This window comes from Argentina silus (genome assembly GCF_951799395.1).
Source record: "Argentina silus genome assembly, chromosome: 4".
Lineage (NCBI taxonomy): Eukaryota > Metazoa > Chordata > Actinopteri > Argentiniformes > Argentinidae > Argentina > Argentina silus.
This window is the reverse complement of record NC_139658.1, coordinates 24651030-24669934: the sequence shown is the minus strand read 5'-3', so window position 1 is coordinate 24669934 and position 18905 is coordinate 24651030. Positions and strand designations below refer to the sequence as shown.

At 48.5% G+C, this 18905-nt stretch overlaps 1 protein-coding gene across 1 annotated transcript; it reads right to left on the bottom strand.

The window, feature by feature from the left end:
• Positions 1-589: 589 nt before the first annotated feature.
• On the bottom strand, positions 590-18589 carry dennd6a (DENN/MADD domain containing 6A). Its single transcript, XM_083668275.1, has 20 exons — positions 18254-18589; positions 17980-18018; positions 17793-17835; positions 11638-11750; positions 11027-11107; positions 9957-10062; positions 9246-9325; positions 9059-9118; positions 8898-8953; positions 8020-8142; positions 7318-7413; positions 6784-6878; positions 6584-6649; positions 6090-6154; positions 5552-5641; positions 5347-5400; positions 5057-5166; positions 4748-4850; positions 4193-4267; positions 590-3936 (listed from the first exon to the last, which is right to left on the bottom strand). The coding sequence occupies exons 1-20, from the start codon at positions 18479-18481 to the stop codon at positions 3805-3807; spliced, it is 1815 nt and encodes a 604-aa protein (XP_083524401.1). The 5' UTR covers positions 18482-18589; the 3' UTR covers positions 590-3804.
• Between the last annotated feature and the right edge of the window lie 316 nt (positions 18590-18905).

The following is an 18905-nucleotide window of genomic DNA, read 5'->3' as shown; positions in this document are numbered from 1 at the left end:
GTCGGTTTTCTCCACGTCACTTTCACTCTGCTGGCCCGTGGGCGCCATGACGGAACACACTGCTGGTACAAACTCGTTAGTCCACCGAAACACAATGCAAGAGCTTAGTTTACAATCTCAAACAATTACAACATAAGAATAGAATTATATAATTGGATGAAAGAAAATGTGAATTGATACACATATTTAACCAATTCTATTCAATCAAAACCTTTAGCTTAATAAAGTTTCCATGGTGACTAGGGGCCAATTGCATGAACATAGACCTAGACTTTGACTTAAGTCTAACTGTTAGTCAGACTTAGTATAGACGTCTAATTTCACCTGTATAAACAGATAGAGAACTTGATAAAGGGAGAACGACATTCATATCCCACATGATCTTACATTATCCTCTTAGGAGAGAGAAAGGGTAATGTATGTATGTTTGGAGGACAGGCCATGCACATTATCAATACAATTATTAAACCTTGAAACTGTTACTGGATTTAACTGAAAAAGACAACCTCCACATCTGAGGCTGTTTTCACTCATTGGTTACTTTACACTGAGAAACTGGCTTAGAGAGACAAACGAATACACAATGGAATCGTGGTTTTCTGTTTTTATTCAGATAAAAATATGTACTCTGATTGAAAGCCATTATGAGTACTAAGGTTTGAGAGAGTGGTTCATCAGTGGTTAATATGGCTTCAATACAAAAGGAAAAAGTCGGGAGTAAACATTGTAAAAATACTGAGGAAGTCAGAGCTATATGCAGCATCCGTCAACACCACCAACCAACCAATCAATCAATCAACCAACCAATCAATCAATCAATCAATCAATATGTACTGTATGTGCTTCTGTTAACATTGTTATTCTGTTCAACCAATCAAACAAGCCCGTTGAAGGTGTTCTGTATCAGCAGCACCTCTACATTTACTAAGACAGTTATTGTAATTGTAAGAAGATGTACAACTCCATACAATGTAATGCGACGTAAATTTAAATTTTTACATAATATGTACAAAACGTCATTTTATTTCCGATGAGTGGAATATGAGAATAGCCCTCTATATAAAATTAAACTTGTTAAAATAAGTATTTTCCAAAATATAAAACTTAAATGGTTGCCCAACAACCAATTGTCACAGGTTTTTCCAACCGCTTTTAATTATACTGAAATGATCACCGAGAGGTAATATTTACACTGGAGTTATTGTCCGTTATTAGCAGGGAGCCATCAGGAGAACAGAGGAAGCAAGACAAGAGTATTACAACAGCGACTCACTGCTATTACGGTCATCTGTTATTGTCAGCCTTCAATTCACACAAATCATGCTGATATTCACACCTAAAACAGCAGCAGTCTTTGGTTTTAGTTGTCCAACCATCGTTTCTTAAAGGCACACATACATGATTAAAGTGTATAAAGGAGAGGAGGCGCAGCAACGTCCCTGTCAGATCGGAACTGCAACAGATCATCATGTTCTGTCCCACTGGGTTGAGGAGAGATATGTACAATAAAACCGGGAACAAAACCACAGAAGCAGAAAGTATAAAAAAAAACTAAAACTTGACCTATTAGATCAGGGGGGCAGAAGGCACAAGGTAAACAAAGCAAACATTACAACATACACACGTTTGATCCTGTTCAAGAAAAACTGTCATTTCAACCTTGAAATCTAATTACCTAAACATTGAGGACAAAGAGCTAGCCTTGTGGCAGGCCGAACAACATGGTCCCAGTTCAGAAATGACCTCTGACCTTGGGGGAGGTTATCTGGTTACTATGTGGTCCTGGGGTGACTGTCCCTAAAGCGTGGTAGCACTAAGACCGTCCCAGGTCCACTGTAAGAGACTGATGAAAGAAGATCGAGGTGCTATGAAGCTTTCAGGGAACTCACCCCCGGTCTATAAGGAATGTGAATGGGACATCCTGTTATGCAGACACAACTTGGTGAGCATACAGTGATACCAGGAGAGGCTGGAGGAGGTAGAAATCAGAGGACACTCCATTCCATGCATGACAATGAGCCCGTCCTCCGATTTCTACCTCCACCAGCCTCCCCGGAGTGATACTCTAAATCTATAAACAACATGGTGTAACTTCACAAGGATCAAATTAAATAACACATTTTAAATCAATCATACGGTTTCCCCTTATGCCCATAAGTAAGACCATGATTTTGTTTGATGAGCCTGTCCTCCGACTTCTACCTCCACCAGCCTCCCTTGGGGGAGGCTGTGAGCAGGACAGAGACAGTAGTGCAGCTCCCTAGCCGTGACGAACACAGCTTCCCCTCAACAGAATAAAGTAGTGTTCCTCTAGACAAGAATGACAGGTCTCTGTGTGTCTTAAACACATACAGGGGGGCGCTTGGTGGCGTAGCACACTAATGCGCTTACCACGTAATCCCAAGGTTCCTGGTTCGATTCCGACCCTCGACCTGTCTTGCATGTCATCCCTCCTCTCTCTCTCCCATCCCTCCTGTCAATCTCTACTGTCTCTGTCCCAATAAAGCAGAAATGCCCTAAAAACATATTTAAACAAAAACAAACACATACAACAGCACAGCAACCTTCAATAACTCACACCACAATACAGGAACACACAGGGACATCCAAACCGGACGTCATCTCTCCTCAACCGAAGTATATTACCCCTCTCCTTTTATTGCAACGACAGTGTGGGTGACCCTCAGCCCCGACTGTCACCTGGCTGGCTCTGAAGCACACTACTAAAAGTAGTACACAGCATTAGTCAAGCTGATTACTTCTGTCTTAGATCAACCCCTTTTCCCTTTTGACTTTGTCATTAGCGTTGCTGAAGTTCGCGTCCCAAGCAGCCCACAGAGTCAGGCTGTGTTCATATTAACTACACCAGCAGGGCGCCCGTCAGACAGCAGCCATTTACGGGTCATCTACAGTACCAGTCAAAAGTTTGGACACAAACTTGCCAAGAGTGTGCAAAGCTGTCATCAAAGCAAAAGGTGGCTACTTTGAAGAATCTAAAATATAAAACACATTCTGGTTTGTTTAACACTTTTTTATTTACTACATAATTCCATATGTGTTCCTTCATAGTTTTGATGTCTTCAATATTAATCTACAATGTAGAAAATTATAAAAAGAAAGAAAAACCATTGAATGAGAAGGTGTGTCCAAACTTTTGACTGGTACTGTATATTCTCTATATAAACGGGATGCTAGTGTATAGTCTTACACCAGGTGGCGCTCTCTCTGTCGTAAGACAATGGCGCTAGTGTGGATAGCGCTGTAGTGCTGTAGCCTCAGAGAATCGCAGACTGCAGCTTTAGACAGCTGGTGTTTAATGCTGGGTGTGTGTGTAGTCAAACAGCCCGTCTTTGAGCAATAATAAAGCACTTCTTGGCTTTTTTGAAAATCATGATACAACTTATTTTGCATAATCGTTGGGTTTGGGCAACGCCTGCATTGCACATGACTAGGAGGGACAGAACCATACACTGGACAGTGAAGTGCACTTTAAAAAAACAAAAAAAAAAACAATGTCTGATTAAAATCATCCGCAGGTCCGCTGTTCTGACTGGACCGGTCGTTGGGCGCCGACTCCTCTGGAAGAGGCTGGGTCTCAATACTCCAGAATGGCTTCCTCTCCTCGCCTCCTCTCCTCGATCACCGCTGACAGATGAAAGCAGTGGACAGGTACACTGTGCATCAGACTGCTTCCACATCCAGCCAGATCAGAGGTCATGAAGGAAAGGACACAGGGTAAAACTATTGAGACGCAGCCCTAGAGAACAGCCTGGGGGTCAGGGTTCAGGGGTGAGGGGTGAGGGGTCAGGGTGTTGAGGGCTTGTGCAGGATGCCCTGTAGGTCCTCTGGTAACGTCAAGATGACAGAGTTGATGTGTGTCTGCAGCTTGGCCAACGTCCCTGGTTGTAGAGGAAGCTGCTCCTTCTCTGCCTGACTCTGAAACACAGGAAACACACCGTCAAGAAGGACTCTACCAAGTACCCTGAGTCCTCCGCATACATCCACCTGAACTCTACCAAGTACCCTGAGTCCTCCGCATACATCCACCTGAACTCTACAGCAGCAAGGACACTCAAATTAACATTTCTTTATACAGTTTGGTTCTGCCTCTGCTGCAGTAGAAGGGCAGTTATAACAACCTAGGTATGTTATAGACATGTTATAAGACATTGTATACATTTCTCATACTGACCAGCTTGTCCTTCAGCTTCAGTACCAGGTCGACGGTCTCCACCTCCGTGTGTTTCTGGATGCGCACCTGCAGGTCCTGAGGGAGAAAGGAAAGGAAGGAGAAGAAAGAGGGGGAGGAGAGACAGAGACGGCAATAATTGGACCACTGCCTAATGAACTCAATTCTAACCATTTAATCAGAATCAGAATCAGAATTATTTTATTTGGCCAAGTATATTTGCACATACAGGAAACTGACTTGGTGAGGTTGGTGCATGGACATAAAAAACAATATCAAATATTGACACAAAATGTACAAAATAGCAAAATACAAACAAAATAGCAATAACAGATTTCGAGAAAGTTGGGAGATAAATCAGATGGTGTTGAGTCCCTGATGTTTAGCAGCTCGTCCCTCGTGAAAATAATCCAAGTGGAATCACAATTAACGGGATTAAAAGACTAAAAACAAACCAAGAAGTGTGCACCAACACACGGTGGCAGCCGTAGGGGGCGCCATCTTCATCTTCCTTCATAAAGGAAACATAAACATGCCATAGTAAACGTTCCTCCTCACCTCCTCACAGAGAGCCTCCAGATGAAGAGCCTCTAGTTTCTGCATCATCTCTTTCCTGCGATTCCTGAACCAGCCGTCAAAGTTGGGAGACCTCAGGAACTGTCTGTGACCCCAAACACAGAGACCAACAGAGGCAGACGTGGTTAATGGAGCCAGTCAGGCCACAGGGCCGGGGGGGGGAGAGGGTTGAAGGATCTCAATGGGACTTCCTGGTTCCAATAACAGACTGTATACGGGGTCTACATCAGGTTCAGTGTGTAGTAGTAGAGTGATGTTTCAGTGAGGTGGACCCTGAAGACTGAGCTGTACCTGTACAGGCCGATCCAGTCTCCTTTGAGGCGTGAGGTGAGCTGAGGACCAGCCTTGTCCAGAGTCTTCATGAACTCCTCCTGAATGAAGGGCCGCAGCTGGGGAGGACTCTGAGGAGGGAGACAGAGAGGAGATGGAGGAAATTCCTTTTAACAATTAAGTAATGCACATGTACACACACGGAAGCACACATGCACGCACACATGCACGCACACACCCCCACACACACACACACCCCCCCCCACACACACACCCCCCCACACACACACACACACACACCCCCATCTCACCTTCCAGGGCGAGATGCTTTTCTGCAGCGGCATCAAGCTAGCCACGTAGCGCTCCTGTGAGAGGGATAAAAGGGAAATGAGGAAGGTTCTGGGACGACATTTTATTAACGTTGTTGTGAGTTAATCACCCACTTTAACTAGGAGTTAATCACCCACTTTAACTCGTTTAGGGATTTGAGAGGTAACAGATAGGAGAGGTCCTCACCAACGGAATGATGAAGCTCTGTGTCAACTCCAGGAAGTAGCGTCGCAGAATGGCATTCTGGGCCGCAGAGGGACGCTTCTGCTGAACGCCCTGGAGGTTTAAAAAAAAATAAAAAAAATAATGTTAATTTGTAACTCATTATACTGTAGACATGTATGTGGAATATCTAACTATTTGTGACAGATAAACTGGTTGTGTGTTGGAGCTCAGTGTGTGGAGAGAGGAAAGTCACCTTCTGGAGTTGTTAGGGTTAGGGTCAGGGTCAGGGTCAGGGTCAGGGTTAGTGTCAGGGTTAGGGTTAGGGTTAGGGTTAGGGTTAGGGTCAGGGTTAGGTTAGTGTCAGGGTCAGGGTCAGGGTTAGGGTTAGGGTTAGTGTCAGGGTTAGGGTCAGGGTTAGTGTCAGGGTCAGGGTTAGGGTCAGGGTTAGGTTTAGGGTCAGGGTTAGGGTTAGGGTCAGGGTCAGGGTTAGGGTCAGGGTCAGGGTTAGGGTCAGGGTTAGCCCAGTGTGTGGAGAGAGGAAAGCACTCCGGAGCTGTACCTTCTGGAGCTGTTTGATGATGTCCTCATCTTTGTTGACGAACGGCTTGTATGCGCTGTACACACCTGGGATGGAACAACACACACACATCACATAATGATTTACATCCAGAATGTCAGAGAGAGAGAGAGAGAGGGGGGGGGGGGGAGGCAGGGAGGGAGAGAGAGGGGGAGGGAGAAAAAGAGAGAGAGAGGGAGAAGGAGGAGAGAATATTAGGGATACAGAGAGAGATAGAGAGATACACAGAGTCAGCGACAGAAACAGAGAAAGTGAGAGAGAGAGAGAGAGAGAGAGAGGGGGAGAGGGAGAAGAGATTGAATATTAGAATTAGAGAGAGAGATACAGAGATAGACAGTCAGAGACAGAGAGAGAAAGAGAGAGAGAGAAAGACAGAGAGAGAGAGAGAGAGAGAGAGAGACAGTGATAGATACATAACCGTTTATTAAGTATTAATAAGTGATATGGACATGCAGCCACCAGCCAGGGAGCCAGACCTGGTTTGGAGTCCAGGGTCTTCAGGTTCTTCAGCTTCTTCACCTTGCTCTGTTTGGCCATTTCACCTGGGGGGGGACAACACCAATCACAGGTCAGCACTGAGCCTCCCACCCAATCACAACCACACAGAAGGACCTCTGCATCCAATCACTGTCATGGAGTGGGGGATCTGGGCGTGTCGGACCGTGGGATTGGTTACCTGCTTGCTTCATGTCCCCGATGCGGATGATGTGAGGCCAGTGTTGTAGCGTTTTAGCAAAGAAAGGGTTCGTCACTCCTAGGATTACAGAGGGCCTGGGGGACGGGTGGACAGAGAGAGAGGGAGAGGGAGAGGGAGAGGGAGAGAGAGAGAGAGAGAGAGAGAGAGAGGGAGAGGGAGAGAGAGAGAATCAATAACATGCTTTAGACAGCAGAGAAGACGCCACTTTCTCATTGAGAAGAAAAATGCAGAAAAAATAAGAATAGAAATCAATCCAGCAGCAGCAGCATAACAGCAGATTTAATTACAAGCTATGGTGGTGTCTGTTGCCTGGGGGAGCCACAGCTGGAGATCACAGTCAGACAGACGGAGTTTCACACTAACATGCAGTGATGCCGTCCCTCATTCCGTTCCATGCATTACAATGAGCCCGTCCTCCAGTGTCTACCCCGGCCAGCCTCCCCTGGCAGGGCAGGGCAGCCTCCGGGGGGGTGTGTGTGTGTGTGTGTGTGTGTGTGTGTGTGGTGTACTCACGGTGCCTGTGTCCTCGTAGTGTACTCCTTAAACTCGTTGTCATGGATGGTGAAGTACGGCCTGAAGTCACTGCAGTAGCGCAGTGGGGAGATGCAGCTGGAGCGACACACACACACACACACACACACACACACACGCACACACACGCACGCACGCACACACATAGACACACACACACACACACAAACAGACACACACAGACACAGACAGACAGAGTTATATACAGCAAATTGTTCCAAAAGACAAATAGTCAGAGCATAATTAGCTGTCTTTCCCTCCCACACTCCACAGCTTTGGAGCCGTCTTCCTGACAGTCTGAGGGCTCTTCAGACTGCCGGGGATTTGAAGATTGGGTTCCATAGATTTGTTTTGCTTTTGTTATGTTTGTTTAGTTTTTTTAAACAATTTGTCTATTCATTTTATCTTTCATTTTATGCATTTGAGGATCATTCTTGTATAATGAAAAGCTCTTTGTAAATATAATACATATAATTCTTAATTCATAGGGTTAGGGTTAATAATTCTATAATTCTTATTGTTATTATTAGTATTATTGGAGGCCTGACATGAGTAGAGTATCTGGTGTGACCTGGAGCTCAGACAGTAATACAGTATGAGACTCTGCATCCTGCTTTAGTTTACTGTGCTTTGGTAAGAATGTGGCTCATAGAAAACAAGGACATTAAAAACCCCTTGTCGTACCTGACCAATGCCAGAACAGTATCTGAGGACTCGGCTGGTGACGGTGCCATGACGACAAGAGCCTCCCCTAGCAACACCAGTTCCCACAACATCTGAATGTGGAAGAACACTGGGTAAAAACACCTAGAGAGGGAGAGGGAGAGGGAGAGAGAGAGAGAGAGAGAGAGAGAGAGAGAGAGAGGGATAGAGGGAGAGGGAGAGAGAGAGAGAGAGAGAGAGAGAGAGAGAGAGAGAGAGAGAGAGAGAGAGAGAGAGAGAGAGAGAGGGAGAGGGAGAGGGAGAGGGAGAGGGAGAGGGAGAGGGAGAGAGAGAGAGAGAAGCAAGGGGAATATAAGAACAAATAAGAGATTTAATACAAGGGTTATAACAGTATAGCATGGATGTACGGGACATAAATGAGCATTAGGTCACTGCTCTAGAAACAGGAGATTAGTTCTAAATCAGCTCTGAGCATCGTGTTGGTTCTCAAACGTCCAGCCATCATCTCAACCTCTGCTGCTACACAGGACTGTCTCTCACACACACCTCCATGCTAGTACACACCTCTATTCAATACGAGAGGTGAGGGTCAAAGGTCAGCAAATACAACAGGTCAAAGGAGCACCAAGAGGCTTTAGAACAAGTCTCAGGATCTATTTACCCTCTGCTTTCTATACCCTCCCTGGAAAGATATGGTGCCATGGCAACCAGGAATGTGACCAGCCAGTAAACAGCACAGGAAAAGGAAAAGGGGCAGGGCCTGGTGGAGAGAAGCTGCACTACCACTGTCTGTCACCAGAGGGAAGTAGAGGGCTTTGGTTGGGATGATGGGATGATGGGGTAGCGGGACGCCCCCCCCCATGAAACATTCCTGTCTACAAGTACTTCCTTGTACTCACCTGAAGAGGTCCACTTCATGGATTGTGGGGAGAACTATGGAAACAAGGCTGTCATTCTGCAAAATAATAATAAACACACACATATATAAATATGACAACTTCGGTTAAGAGTAAAAAATAGGACAGTTGAAACATCCGGGGTTAGGGTTAGGGTTCCTCACCTGTGTGGACTGAACCAGCTGAGAAGTTCCTGGCTTGTCAGCACACGTAGGGATCCGCACCTACCAGCAAATAAACAAACATTAGCACAACCAAATCACAGAAAACGCTAATCTACACTTCAAAGTCCCTTGATGTGTGTGTGTGTGTGTGTGTGTGTGTGTGTGTGGCATGCTGGATGCTGATTACCTTCATGACCACGCCCATGATAGGGAGAGTCAGTATTTTGCCGGGGTATGGGGTTGGCCAGCGATCGATGTCATTGCAAGCTGTTGCACACAGAAACAAGCCAAATGAAGAAACACACAAACGCAGGAGGGTTCAGCAGGTCTGGTCTCACAGAGACCACACACACACACACACACACGGCACAAAAATAGAACAACAGAAATCATACAGAAACACACAACAGGAGAAGGACAGATGAGCCACAACTGCCATAGGATGAGAATCCACAATAACACACCACACAGTCCTCCCTCCTCCTCCCTCCTCAGACGTTTAGTCTCCCTCTCTCTCCCTCCCCCTCCCTCTCCCTCGTTTAGATGAAACAGTCTCTCCATGCTGTAGTCTACATGAAACAGTCTCTCTCCCCATGAAACAGTCTCTCTCCCCATGAAACAGTCTCTCTCCCCATGAAACAGTCTCTCTCCCCATGAAACAGTCTCTCCCCATGAAACAGTCTCTCCCCATGAAACAGTCTCTCCCCCCATGAAACAGTCTCTCCCCCCATGAAACAGTCTCTCTCCCCATGAAACAGTCTCTCTCCCATGAAACAGTCTCTCCTCATGAAACAGTCTCTCCTCATGAAACAGTCTCTCCTCATGAAACAGTCTCTCTCCATGCTGTAGTCTATATGAGCCACTAGTAGCTGTAGGGTGAGGGTGAGGGTGGACTCACCAGCCTCCAGGCAGGGCTCCTGCTTCTCAAAGTACTCTGGAGCAATGAGCTTCAGCAGGGAGTGAAAGAACGTGACATAGGGCAGCTTGCTGATCAGGACCAGGGACTGGACACACACACACACACAAATAAACATGAGTCATGACAACATCAGCTGGACTGGGATCTGAGGGCGAGAGAGAGGGATGCTTTAATGAAAGGATAAATGTGTGTTTTTTTTTATAAGTTTTGTCTATGAGGAAAGTGAAAAACTCGTCAATGGCAAAACCGGATGTAACCTCAACACCGTTTCTCGTAGACAGCAGGGTCTCGTATACAGTAGGGTCTCAGATACAGTAGGGTCTCAGATACAGTAGGGTCTCAGATACAGTAGGGTCTCGTATACAGCAGGGTCTCGTATACAGCAGGGTCTGGTATACAGCAGGGTCTCGTAGACAGTAGGGTCTCGTAGACAGCAGGGTCTCGTATACAGTAGGGTCTCAGATACAGTAGGGTCTCAGATACAGCAGGGTCTCAGATACAGCAGGGTCTCGTATACAGTAGGGTCTCGTATACAGTAGGGTCTCGTAGACAGTAGGGTCTCGTAGACAGTAGGGTCTCAGATACAGCAGGGTCTCGTATACAGTAGGGTCTCGTATACAGTAGGGTCTGGTATACAGTAGGGTCTGGTATACAGTAGGGTCTGGTATACAGTAGGGTCTGGTATACAGCAGGGTCTGGTATACAGCAGGGTCTCGTATACAGTAGGGTCTGGTATACAGTAGGGTCTGGTATACAGTAGGGTTTGGTATACAGTAGGGTCTGGTATACAGTAGGGTCTGGTATACAGCAGGGTCTCGTATACAGTAGGGTCTCGTATACAGTAGGGTCTGGTATACAGCAGGGTCTCGTATACAGTAGGGTCTTTGAGATAGAAAACCTCACCAACTACCAGGCAGAGCCATGGTCTTATCTCTGTCAATATCTAATGCACAAATGGCTAATGGGGTGATATGGATATTTAGATAAACAGAGGGCTGGGTTAGGGTTAGGGTTAGGGCTGGACACAAGGTCCGGTCCTGCTGACTCACCTTCTGAAAGTAGCCCCTCTTCAGGGATTTGTCTCGGACCTGCCTGAAGTAGACATAACCATAGTAGTGGCCCTGGTCTCTCTGGAACACACACACACACACACAATTGATCAGCAGAGAGAATTGTAATGAGAAGATACAGAGATCATTTTGTGATTATTATTAATTTTTTTGTACATCACACCGAAGAGCTAGTTAATCATTATTCATTCAACTATGAGGAAATGTAAGGGAGGTAGTGTGTGTGTGTGTGTGTGTGTGTGTGTGTTCCCAGGGGCCCTACCTTGAAGCAGACAGGGGTTAGTGTGTGTGTGTGTGTGTGTGTGTTTCCAGGGGCCCTACCTTGAGGCAGACAGGGGTTAGTGTGTGTGTGTGTTTCCAGGGGCCCTACCTTGAGGCAGACAGGGGTTAGTGTGTGTGTGTGTGTGTGTGTCTCCAGGGGCCCTACCTTGAGGCAGACAGGGGTTAGTGTGTGTGTGTGTGTGTGTGTGTGTGTCTCCAGGGGCCCTACCTTGAGGCAGACAGGGGTTAGTGTGTGTGTGTGTGTTTCCAGGGGCCCTACCTTGAAGCAGACAGGGGTTAGTGTGTGTGTGTGTTTCCAGGGGCCCTACCTTGAGGCAGACAGGGGCGTCGCGGTCGAAATGGTCCAGAAAACATCCGAGGGACGACTTCCTGCCTGAGGCCTGTCGGAAACGGAAGCAGAACTGTGTGTCCCCTAGGCAACCTGCCAACAGGAAGAGGAAATAGGAAATAGGAAACAGGAAATACATGACCATGACCATGATGCCTTCGTCCTCTAGTTGAGTGGAATTCCAGGAGTTGACGTTTGTGTGTGTGTGTGTGTGTGTGTTTGAGAGAGAGAGTGAGTGAAGGGGCCACAACAACACCACAGCAGTGATTTATCACATTCTAATCCTAACCAGGAATCCCTCACAGAATGTTGATTCAATAACAGTCCACCGTTTCCAGGCCCAGCAGAGGCAGTGTTTCCAGTGAGCTGTGGTGAAGGCAGCCTTGAAGCCCACAGGCTCATTGAAGACCTGCCTGAACTGTAGTATGTTTATGTTTACGGTTAGGGCTCGGGTTAACACTTGGATGTAGACCTCCAACTGTCCTTCGATGGCAACAACAAGTGGAAAATGTACCAAATGGAGAGCAACTATGTATCAACTTGATTCACATTCCCGAAATAACATGGTCATCATTCATTTCAGAACCAGTTTTCAGGCAATACCACAGCACATCCACTTTCCTCAGGAGACATCAGTTAACACTGGACCCAGTTACGTCAGATGTGCCTGATAGAACATGCAGGAGAAGCCATCTCAAGGTGAAGACATGCAGGCCTTGGCCCGGGCAAACTCAACAGGTCAAGTTCACAGACAGACTGGAAGACATTCCAGGCCTGAGTAATGGACCGCTGCTCCCACTTCCCACTGGAAAACCACTCCTACATTCCACAGCAGAGCCAAGCCAAGCCAGGCAGTCAGACAGGCAGTCAGTCAGTCAGTCAGTAAGGAAGGAAGGCAGGCAGTCAGTAAGGAAGGTAGACAGGCAGTAAGAAAGGATGGAAGGACAGACACAAACAGACAGGCAGTAAGAATGGGCAGACAGGACAGACAGACAGACAGGCAGTAAGGAAGGACAAAGACACACACAGACAGACAGACAGGCAGGCAGGCAATAAGGAAGGACAAAGACACAGACAGATAGACAGGCATTAAGGAAGGACAGAGACAGACAGGCAGGACAGACAGGCAGTGAGGAAGGACAGAGACAGACAGGCAGGACAGACAGGCAGTAAGGAAGGACAGAGACAGACAGGCAGGACAGACAGGCAGTAAGGAAGGACAGAGACAGACAGGCAGGACAGACAGGCAGTAAGGAAGGACAGAGACAGACAGACAGACAGTAAGGAAGGACAGAGACAGACAGACAGACAGTAAGGAAGGACAGAGACAGACAGGCAGACAGTCAGGACAGAGACAGATAGGCAGGACAGGCAGACAGGCAGGACAGACCTCCTCTGGGTTGCAATAGCGACGGATCTGTTTCCAAATAGTTGCACTTGATTTATGTTTTCCTTGCATAATGGAACCGGAGGAATGGAATAGTCCCAGAAGTGCAATACCAGCACACTCGACGTGAGACAAACACTAAATCAAGCGCACTTAAAAAAAAGTCTCATACTATTTTGGAGACAGGTGTGTGTGTGTGTGTGTGTGTGTGTGTGTGTGTGTGTGTGTGTGTAGCCTGCAGCGAGCTGGATTAGTGTACAGCTCTGCAGGGTGTGTCAGAATGATTACATCACCCCCTCCTCCTCCTCCTCCTCCCTCCGAACCCTTTCCATGCCACAGTGACACCCAAGGCTCTATAAACAGCATAACTCCTCCAGTGTGTTTAATCCTGTTACGTGTGTTTAAGGTGAGCCTGACCACCCACGGCTGTGTGGTGCTTTACAATGGTAGGTAGGGGAAGGAGAGGGCCTCTGAGCTGGCTGTCTGTCTCTGTAAAATCGGAGTGTTCGTGGGGGAGTTGAAACACAATCCCCATGCTACGAATGCTACGCTAATCCCACAGTATGCTATTGGATAGCTATGCTAGGCTAGCGTTGGGTCACTAGGTCAGAGTCGAGGGGCGACAGGGAATAGTGCCAGAGACCACTAGAGACTACGTACTGTTTGATACCACTCCCTTCACCGTTCCACGCATCACGAGCCCATCCTCCGATGTCTACCTCCTCCAGCCTCCCCCCCCCCCCCCCCATCAACTGAAACTAGATAACCCACCATACATTAGTAATGACATCCATTGTGAGACACTCTCTCCCAGCGTGTCCTAGCATCCACCCAAACAACGCATGACTGGTCACGTGAAGCCGGCCCACAGTAGGTGTGTGTTCCCACACAATCACTGACCTTGACTTTGACCTCAAGATAAAGTGTGCGTTCGTACAGCAAGACTTTGTAGGGTCAGATGATAGTGAAACCGATGAAGGGTTAGACTAATGAAACTTAGTCCCTGACAGAAAGGACAGAACACACCCTGAACTACACACCAGGCTGTGTCACGCAGCCCTCTCCATTCCATTCATATAACCACCGCCTTCACGTTCCGTGACGTGACGTCACGCGCTCCCTCAATGACTGACGGCAGGAATTCAGTTTCCATGACAACCCGCATGCCTCTCCATATCCGTAACCGGCGGCTTCTCCCACTGAGTGTCTTCATTCAAGGCCCTCCCTGGTGCCCTCCAGCCCCTCCCTGGTGTCCTCCAGCCCCTCCCTGGTGTCCTCCAGCCCCTCCCTGGTGTCCTCCAGCCCCTCCCTGGTGTTCAGGCCTCCAGCCCCTCCCTGGTGTCCTCCAGCCCCTCCCTGGTGTCCTCCAGCCCCTCCCTGGTGCCCTCCAGCCCCTCCCTGGTGCCCTCCAGCCCCTCCCTGGTGCCCTCCAGCCCCTCCCTGGTGTCCTCCAGCCCCTCCCTGGTGTCCTCCAGCCCCTCCCTGGTGTCCTCCAGCCCCTCCCTGGTGTTCAGGCCTCCAGCCCCTACCTGGTGTCCTCCAGCCCCTCCCTGGTGTCCTCCAGCCCCTCCCTGGTGTTCAGGCCTCCAGCCCCTCCCTGGTGTCCTCCAGCCCCTCCCTGGTGCCCTCCAGCCCCTCCCTGGTGTCCTCCAGCCCCTCCCTGGTGTTCAGGCCTCCAGCCCCTCCCTGGTGTCCTCCAGCCCCTCCCTGGTGTCCTCCAGCCCCTCCCTGGTGTCCTCCAGCCCCTCCCTGGTGTTCAGGCCTCCAGCCCCTCCCTGGTGTCCTCCAGCCCCTCCCTGGTGTCCTCCAGCCCCTCCCTGGTGTCCTCCAGCCCCTCCCTGGTGTCCTCCAGCCCCTCCCTGGTGCCCTCCAGCCCCTCCCTGGTGTTCAGGCCTCCAGCCCCTCCCTGGTGTCCTCCAGCCCCTCCCTGGTGTCCTCCAGCCCCTCCCTGGTGCCCTCCAGCCCCTCCCTGGTGTCCTCCAGCCCCTCCCTGGTGTTCAGGCCTCCAGCCCCTCCCTGGTGTCCTCCAGCCCCTCCCTGGTGTTCAGGCCTCCAGCCCCTCCCTGGTGCCCTCCAGCCCCTCCCTGGTGTTCAGGCCTCCAGCCCCTCCCTGGTGTTCAGGCCTCCAGCCCCTCCCTGGTGTTCAGGCCTCCAGCCCCTCCCTGGTGTCCTCCAGCCCCTCCCTGGTGTTCAGGCCTCCAGCCCCTCCCTGGTGCCCTCCAGCCCCTCCCTGGTGTTCAGGCCTCCAGCCCCTCCCTGGTGTTCAGGCCTCCAGCCCCTCCCTGGTGTTCAGGCCTCCAGCCCCTCCCTGGTGTTCAGGCCTCCAGCCCCTCCCTGGTGTTCAGGCCTCCAGCCCCTCCCTGGTGTCCTCCAGCCCCTCCCTGGTGTTCAGGCCTCCAGCCCCTCCCTGGTGTCCAGCCCCTCCCTGTGTCTGTCTGCAGTCTATAGGCCCACGCTGGCTGGCATCTCTTCCACCCCCTCCACAATGGGGGCTGCAGGTAGCCTTGAGGTTAGAGAGACGGCCAGCCATCGGTATGTCGCTGGTTCGATCCCCACCCTGCATCATATCTAAGGTGCGTACCACTGCCATTGTGCCCTTGAGCTTAACCCCTAATTGCACTAGGGGCGCCGAACTACAGCTGACCCTGTGCTCTGATCTGTGTGTGTGTGCTGTGTTGTGTGGGTGCAATAAATAACACATTCATAACAATGTGATTGTCAAAAAGCATTTGATTTGATCGTGAGGAAGAGTTCCAGAGTGTTCTGAGGAAGAGTTGCTCCATTGAAATGACTGGAGGTTTCAAATACTTCCTATTATCCTCCTACTACTATCTTCCTGGTATAAACTTCCTGATATACCAAATACTGGTTTTCTATTGGACTAAGATGTGTAAGTGGGCGAGGCTAACAAGACAAGACTTCCTCATAGAACACAGAAGCTGTGTTTCATTACGAAGGGTTGGGCAGAGTCTGGTCCAGGCAGCAGCTGGAGAACAGCCTTCAGATCAGGCTGACGAACTGACTAAAGTAATCAATGAACACATTGTTTCTTCAGCTGGGCCTTCAAGTCACAGAGAGGTCAACATTTCTATCCCAGACGCTCATTGAGGTGAATCTCCTGGTTACACTGTGTTTCCCTTATTCCTGTGTAGTAACTCCTGTTATTACTGTAACAATATGTAGTTAAACAGTATGCATCCACTGATGTGAGACCCAGACACTCTCACTCTCACACACACACACACACACACACACCTCTTTGCATTACCTTATTAAGCTCTTTGCATTACCTTATTACGATGTTCTAAGTGCAGCCACCCTGTCTCCCATTTCAGTAAGAGGAGATGTGGGTTCCCCTCACATAGCAGGTAGCCTGGTTGGGACTAGCCTCTACTCACAGTGGAACCTGCCTCTACTCACAGTGGAACCTGCCTCTACTCACAGTGGAACCTGCCTCTATTCACAGTGGAACCTGCCTCTACTCACAGTGGAACCTGCCTCTATTCACAGTGGAACCTGCCTCTACTCACAGTGGAACCTGCCTCTACTCACAGTGGAACCTGCCTCTACTCACAGTGGAACCTGCCTCTACTCACAGTGGAACCTGCCTCTATTCACAGTGGAACCTACCTCTACTCACAGTGGAACCTGCCTCTATTCATAACGCCTGTTATTCTTATATTGGCATTTAGTGGTGGAGACCGACAGGAGAACGACATTCTATTGAGCCGGAGAAACCTCCTCCCGCTGTTGTTTCTCATTGTCGTCCTAGAGTTGTTTAGGGAAGCTAGCTGGTTAGATACAAGTTAGCAATGGAGATGTCCAACAGTTTAAAAACAAAAAGCTTCTTTGAAATGTTACAGTTAAAAACAAATCTGAATGCTGCTCCATCACTTTGAACACCAACAGCCCACCCACTTCTGACTACTCAGTAACCAATTAACAAGTTACGTCTGACTACTCAGTAACCAATGAACAGGTTACGTCTGACAGACTCCCGAGTGTGGAGCGCTCAGAGACCAGGCTGGAACTAAAGCTTCCTAACCAATTAGACAATCACTGTCTTCAGGTTTCTTAGTAGTGACACAGGACACAACCATGGGAAAGAGCTTGTTGTACTAGACTTGACTCAACGTGTGTGTGTGTGTGTTTACTTTAGGGTTTGGGAGTGTCCAGAGAAAACATTTTAACAGCATTAAGGACAACTGCCAGACCATAGGCTATTCTTTACTTACTTCCTCCCATCTCCACCTTATAAGGCTAAGGGCATACCAGGGCATACCAGGGCATACCAGGGCATAGCAGGGCATAGCAGGGCATACTTTAAATGGGGGAAATGTACATTTCAGATGCATACACATAACTTACCACTATCTACGCTTACACATACAGGCTGTTGACAAACGGACTAGCTGGCAGCCGCAGAGACTGTAGTCCAATCCTCTTTTCCTGGTTATTCATGCTGAGGTATTCTTGCTGAGGTATTCTTGCGCTACTCTCTTCCCGAGGCTACCTGGCTATGCAGCTGTTTATAGAGCTTAAGGTAATCTAAGGTTTACCTTAAATACATCTGAAACCTTACAACAGGTTTCTCCAGGCAAGTCAATACATGTCAGTACAATACAAACATTTATCTGGTGGCTGACGTGTGTGATGACATCAGTATCAGGTCAGATCATGATCACCACCCATCCTGATGGAGAAATGTGTGAGTTCTCTACCAATGAAATGACAATTGAATTAGCTACCTGAATTGGAGTCTGGGAATGACAGGTAGCATATACTGGTTTTCTGCAACAAAAAATAAAAGAAAGTACGTTTACTTTACTATATTAGTTCAGGTGAAGTGAATAGATAATTGAATAATAATAATGATAATTGATAAATCTCTGACATTAATCACAATATACAATTAATCAACAATTGATAGCTTACCTCCTTTTCTGACAGTTTGGAATGGTGTGGGTAGATCACCTGCAGCGGGTAGAGACCGAAAATCAAAGAGGTTCTAAGCTCATCATGGAAGACACAGGTTAAAATACCTAACCCGGCTAGCAGGTGTGTCAGTGCCAAGCATCGGTCTCTGGATAACAACAACACACCGAGTGCTAACTTAGCTAGCCACACTTCACACTCTACTGGTGCCAGGCCGCTAGCAGCTGTTAGCACGGTAGCCAGTACAGCTCCCACCAACGTCTTTCACGCTTACCTCTACCGCCTGACCGAGTTCCAGGTCGAAACCAACAACACATATGCAGTGTAGCCAGGCTGAAAACCGGTCCCACGGTAAAAGAACTGAGTCCGAGTCCTCATCGGCTCCGGGCCCGACGGGTAACGTTATTTCTTCGGCCGGAGAGATGCTGACATTCTCCTGCTCGTCCAATTCCTCCGGCTCCTCGATTTGCTCGTCTATCTCCCCACTGACTTGCAAAGCCATAACAATGCGCGACGACTCAAAGTGCCTTTTTTCGACAATTTTTGTACACGCACCGGACACCGTTTGTCCAACGTCCCCTGCGAAACACAAACAAAATAGCCCCAGATGGACAGATAGCGGGAGCTAGTTCGTTAGCATAGAACGTAGCCGCTACTGCGTAATTACGCACAGTCTGTTCAGAGACGTCGTCCTGTGGTCGCCTCTGGGAAATGCAGTGCAGGGGCCTCCTCTCCCGATCGTCTCTTTTCCACCGGTGTTAAAGAACCGAACAGTTCAGGCGTTGTAACAAAATGACTGGTGGGCATCTTTAATATTGCTTTCGCCTGCCCAGTGTTTCCAGGTCAGTGCAGATTAAGGAGAGGAGAGGAGAGGAGGGGAGAAAGCAACTTTGGAGTAAAGATGCTGAGTAGCCTATACAGCTCGT

Bases quoted from the DNA above. Each gene is read 5' to 3' on its own strand.
- dennd6a (XM_083668275.1), bottom strand. From the start codon at position 18,481: ATGGCTTTGCAAGTCAGTGGGGAGATAGACGAGCAAATCGAGGAGCCG. The intron at 10,063-11,026 runs GTGAGTCAGCAG...GTGTGTGTCCAG, and splicing joins AGAGGGGCTACTTTCAGAAG to TCCCTGGTCCTGATCAGCAA. The intron at 3,937-4,192 runs GTCAGTATGAGA...CCTGTGTTTCAG, and splicing joins TGAAGCTGAAGGACAAGCTG to AGTCAGGCAGAGAAGGAGCA.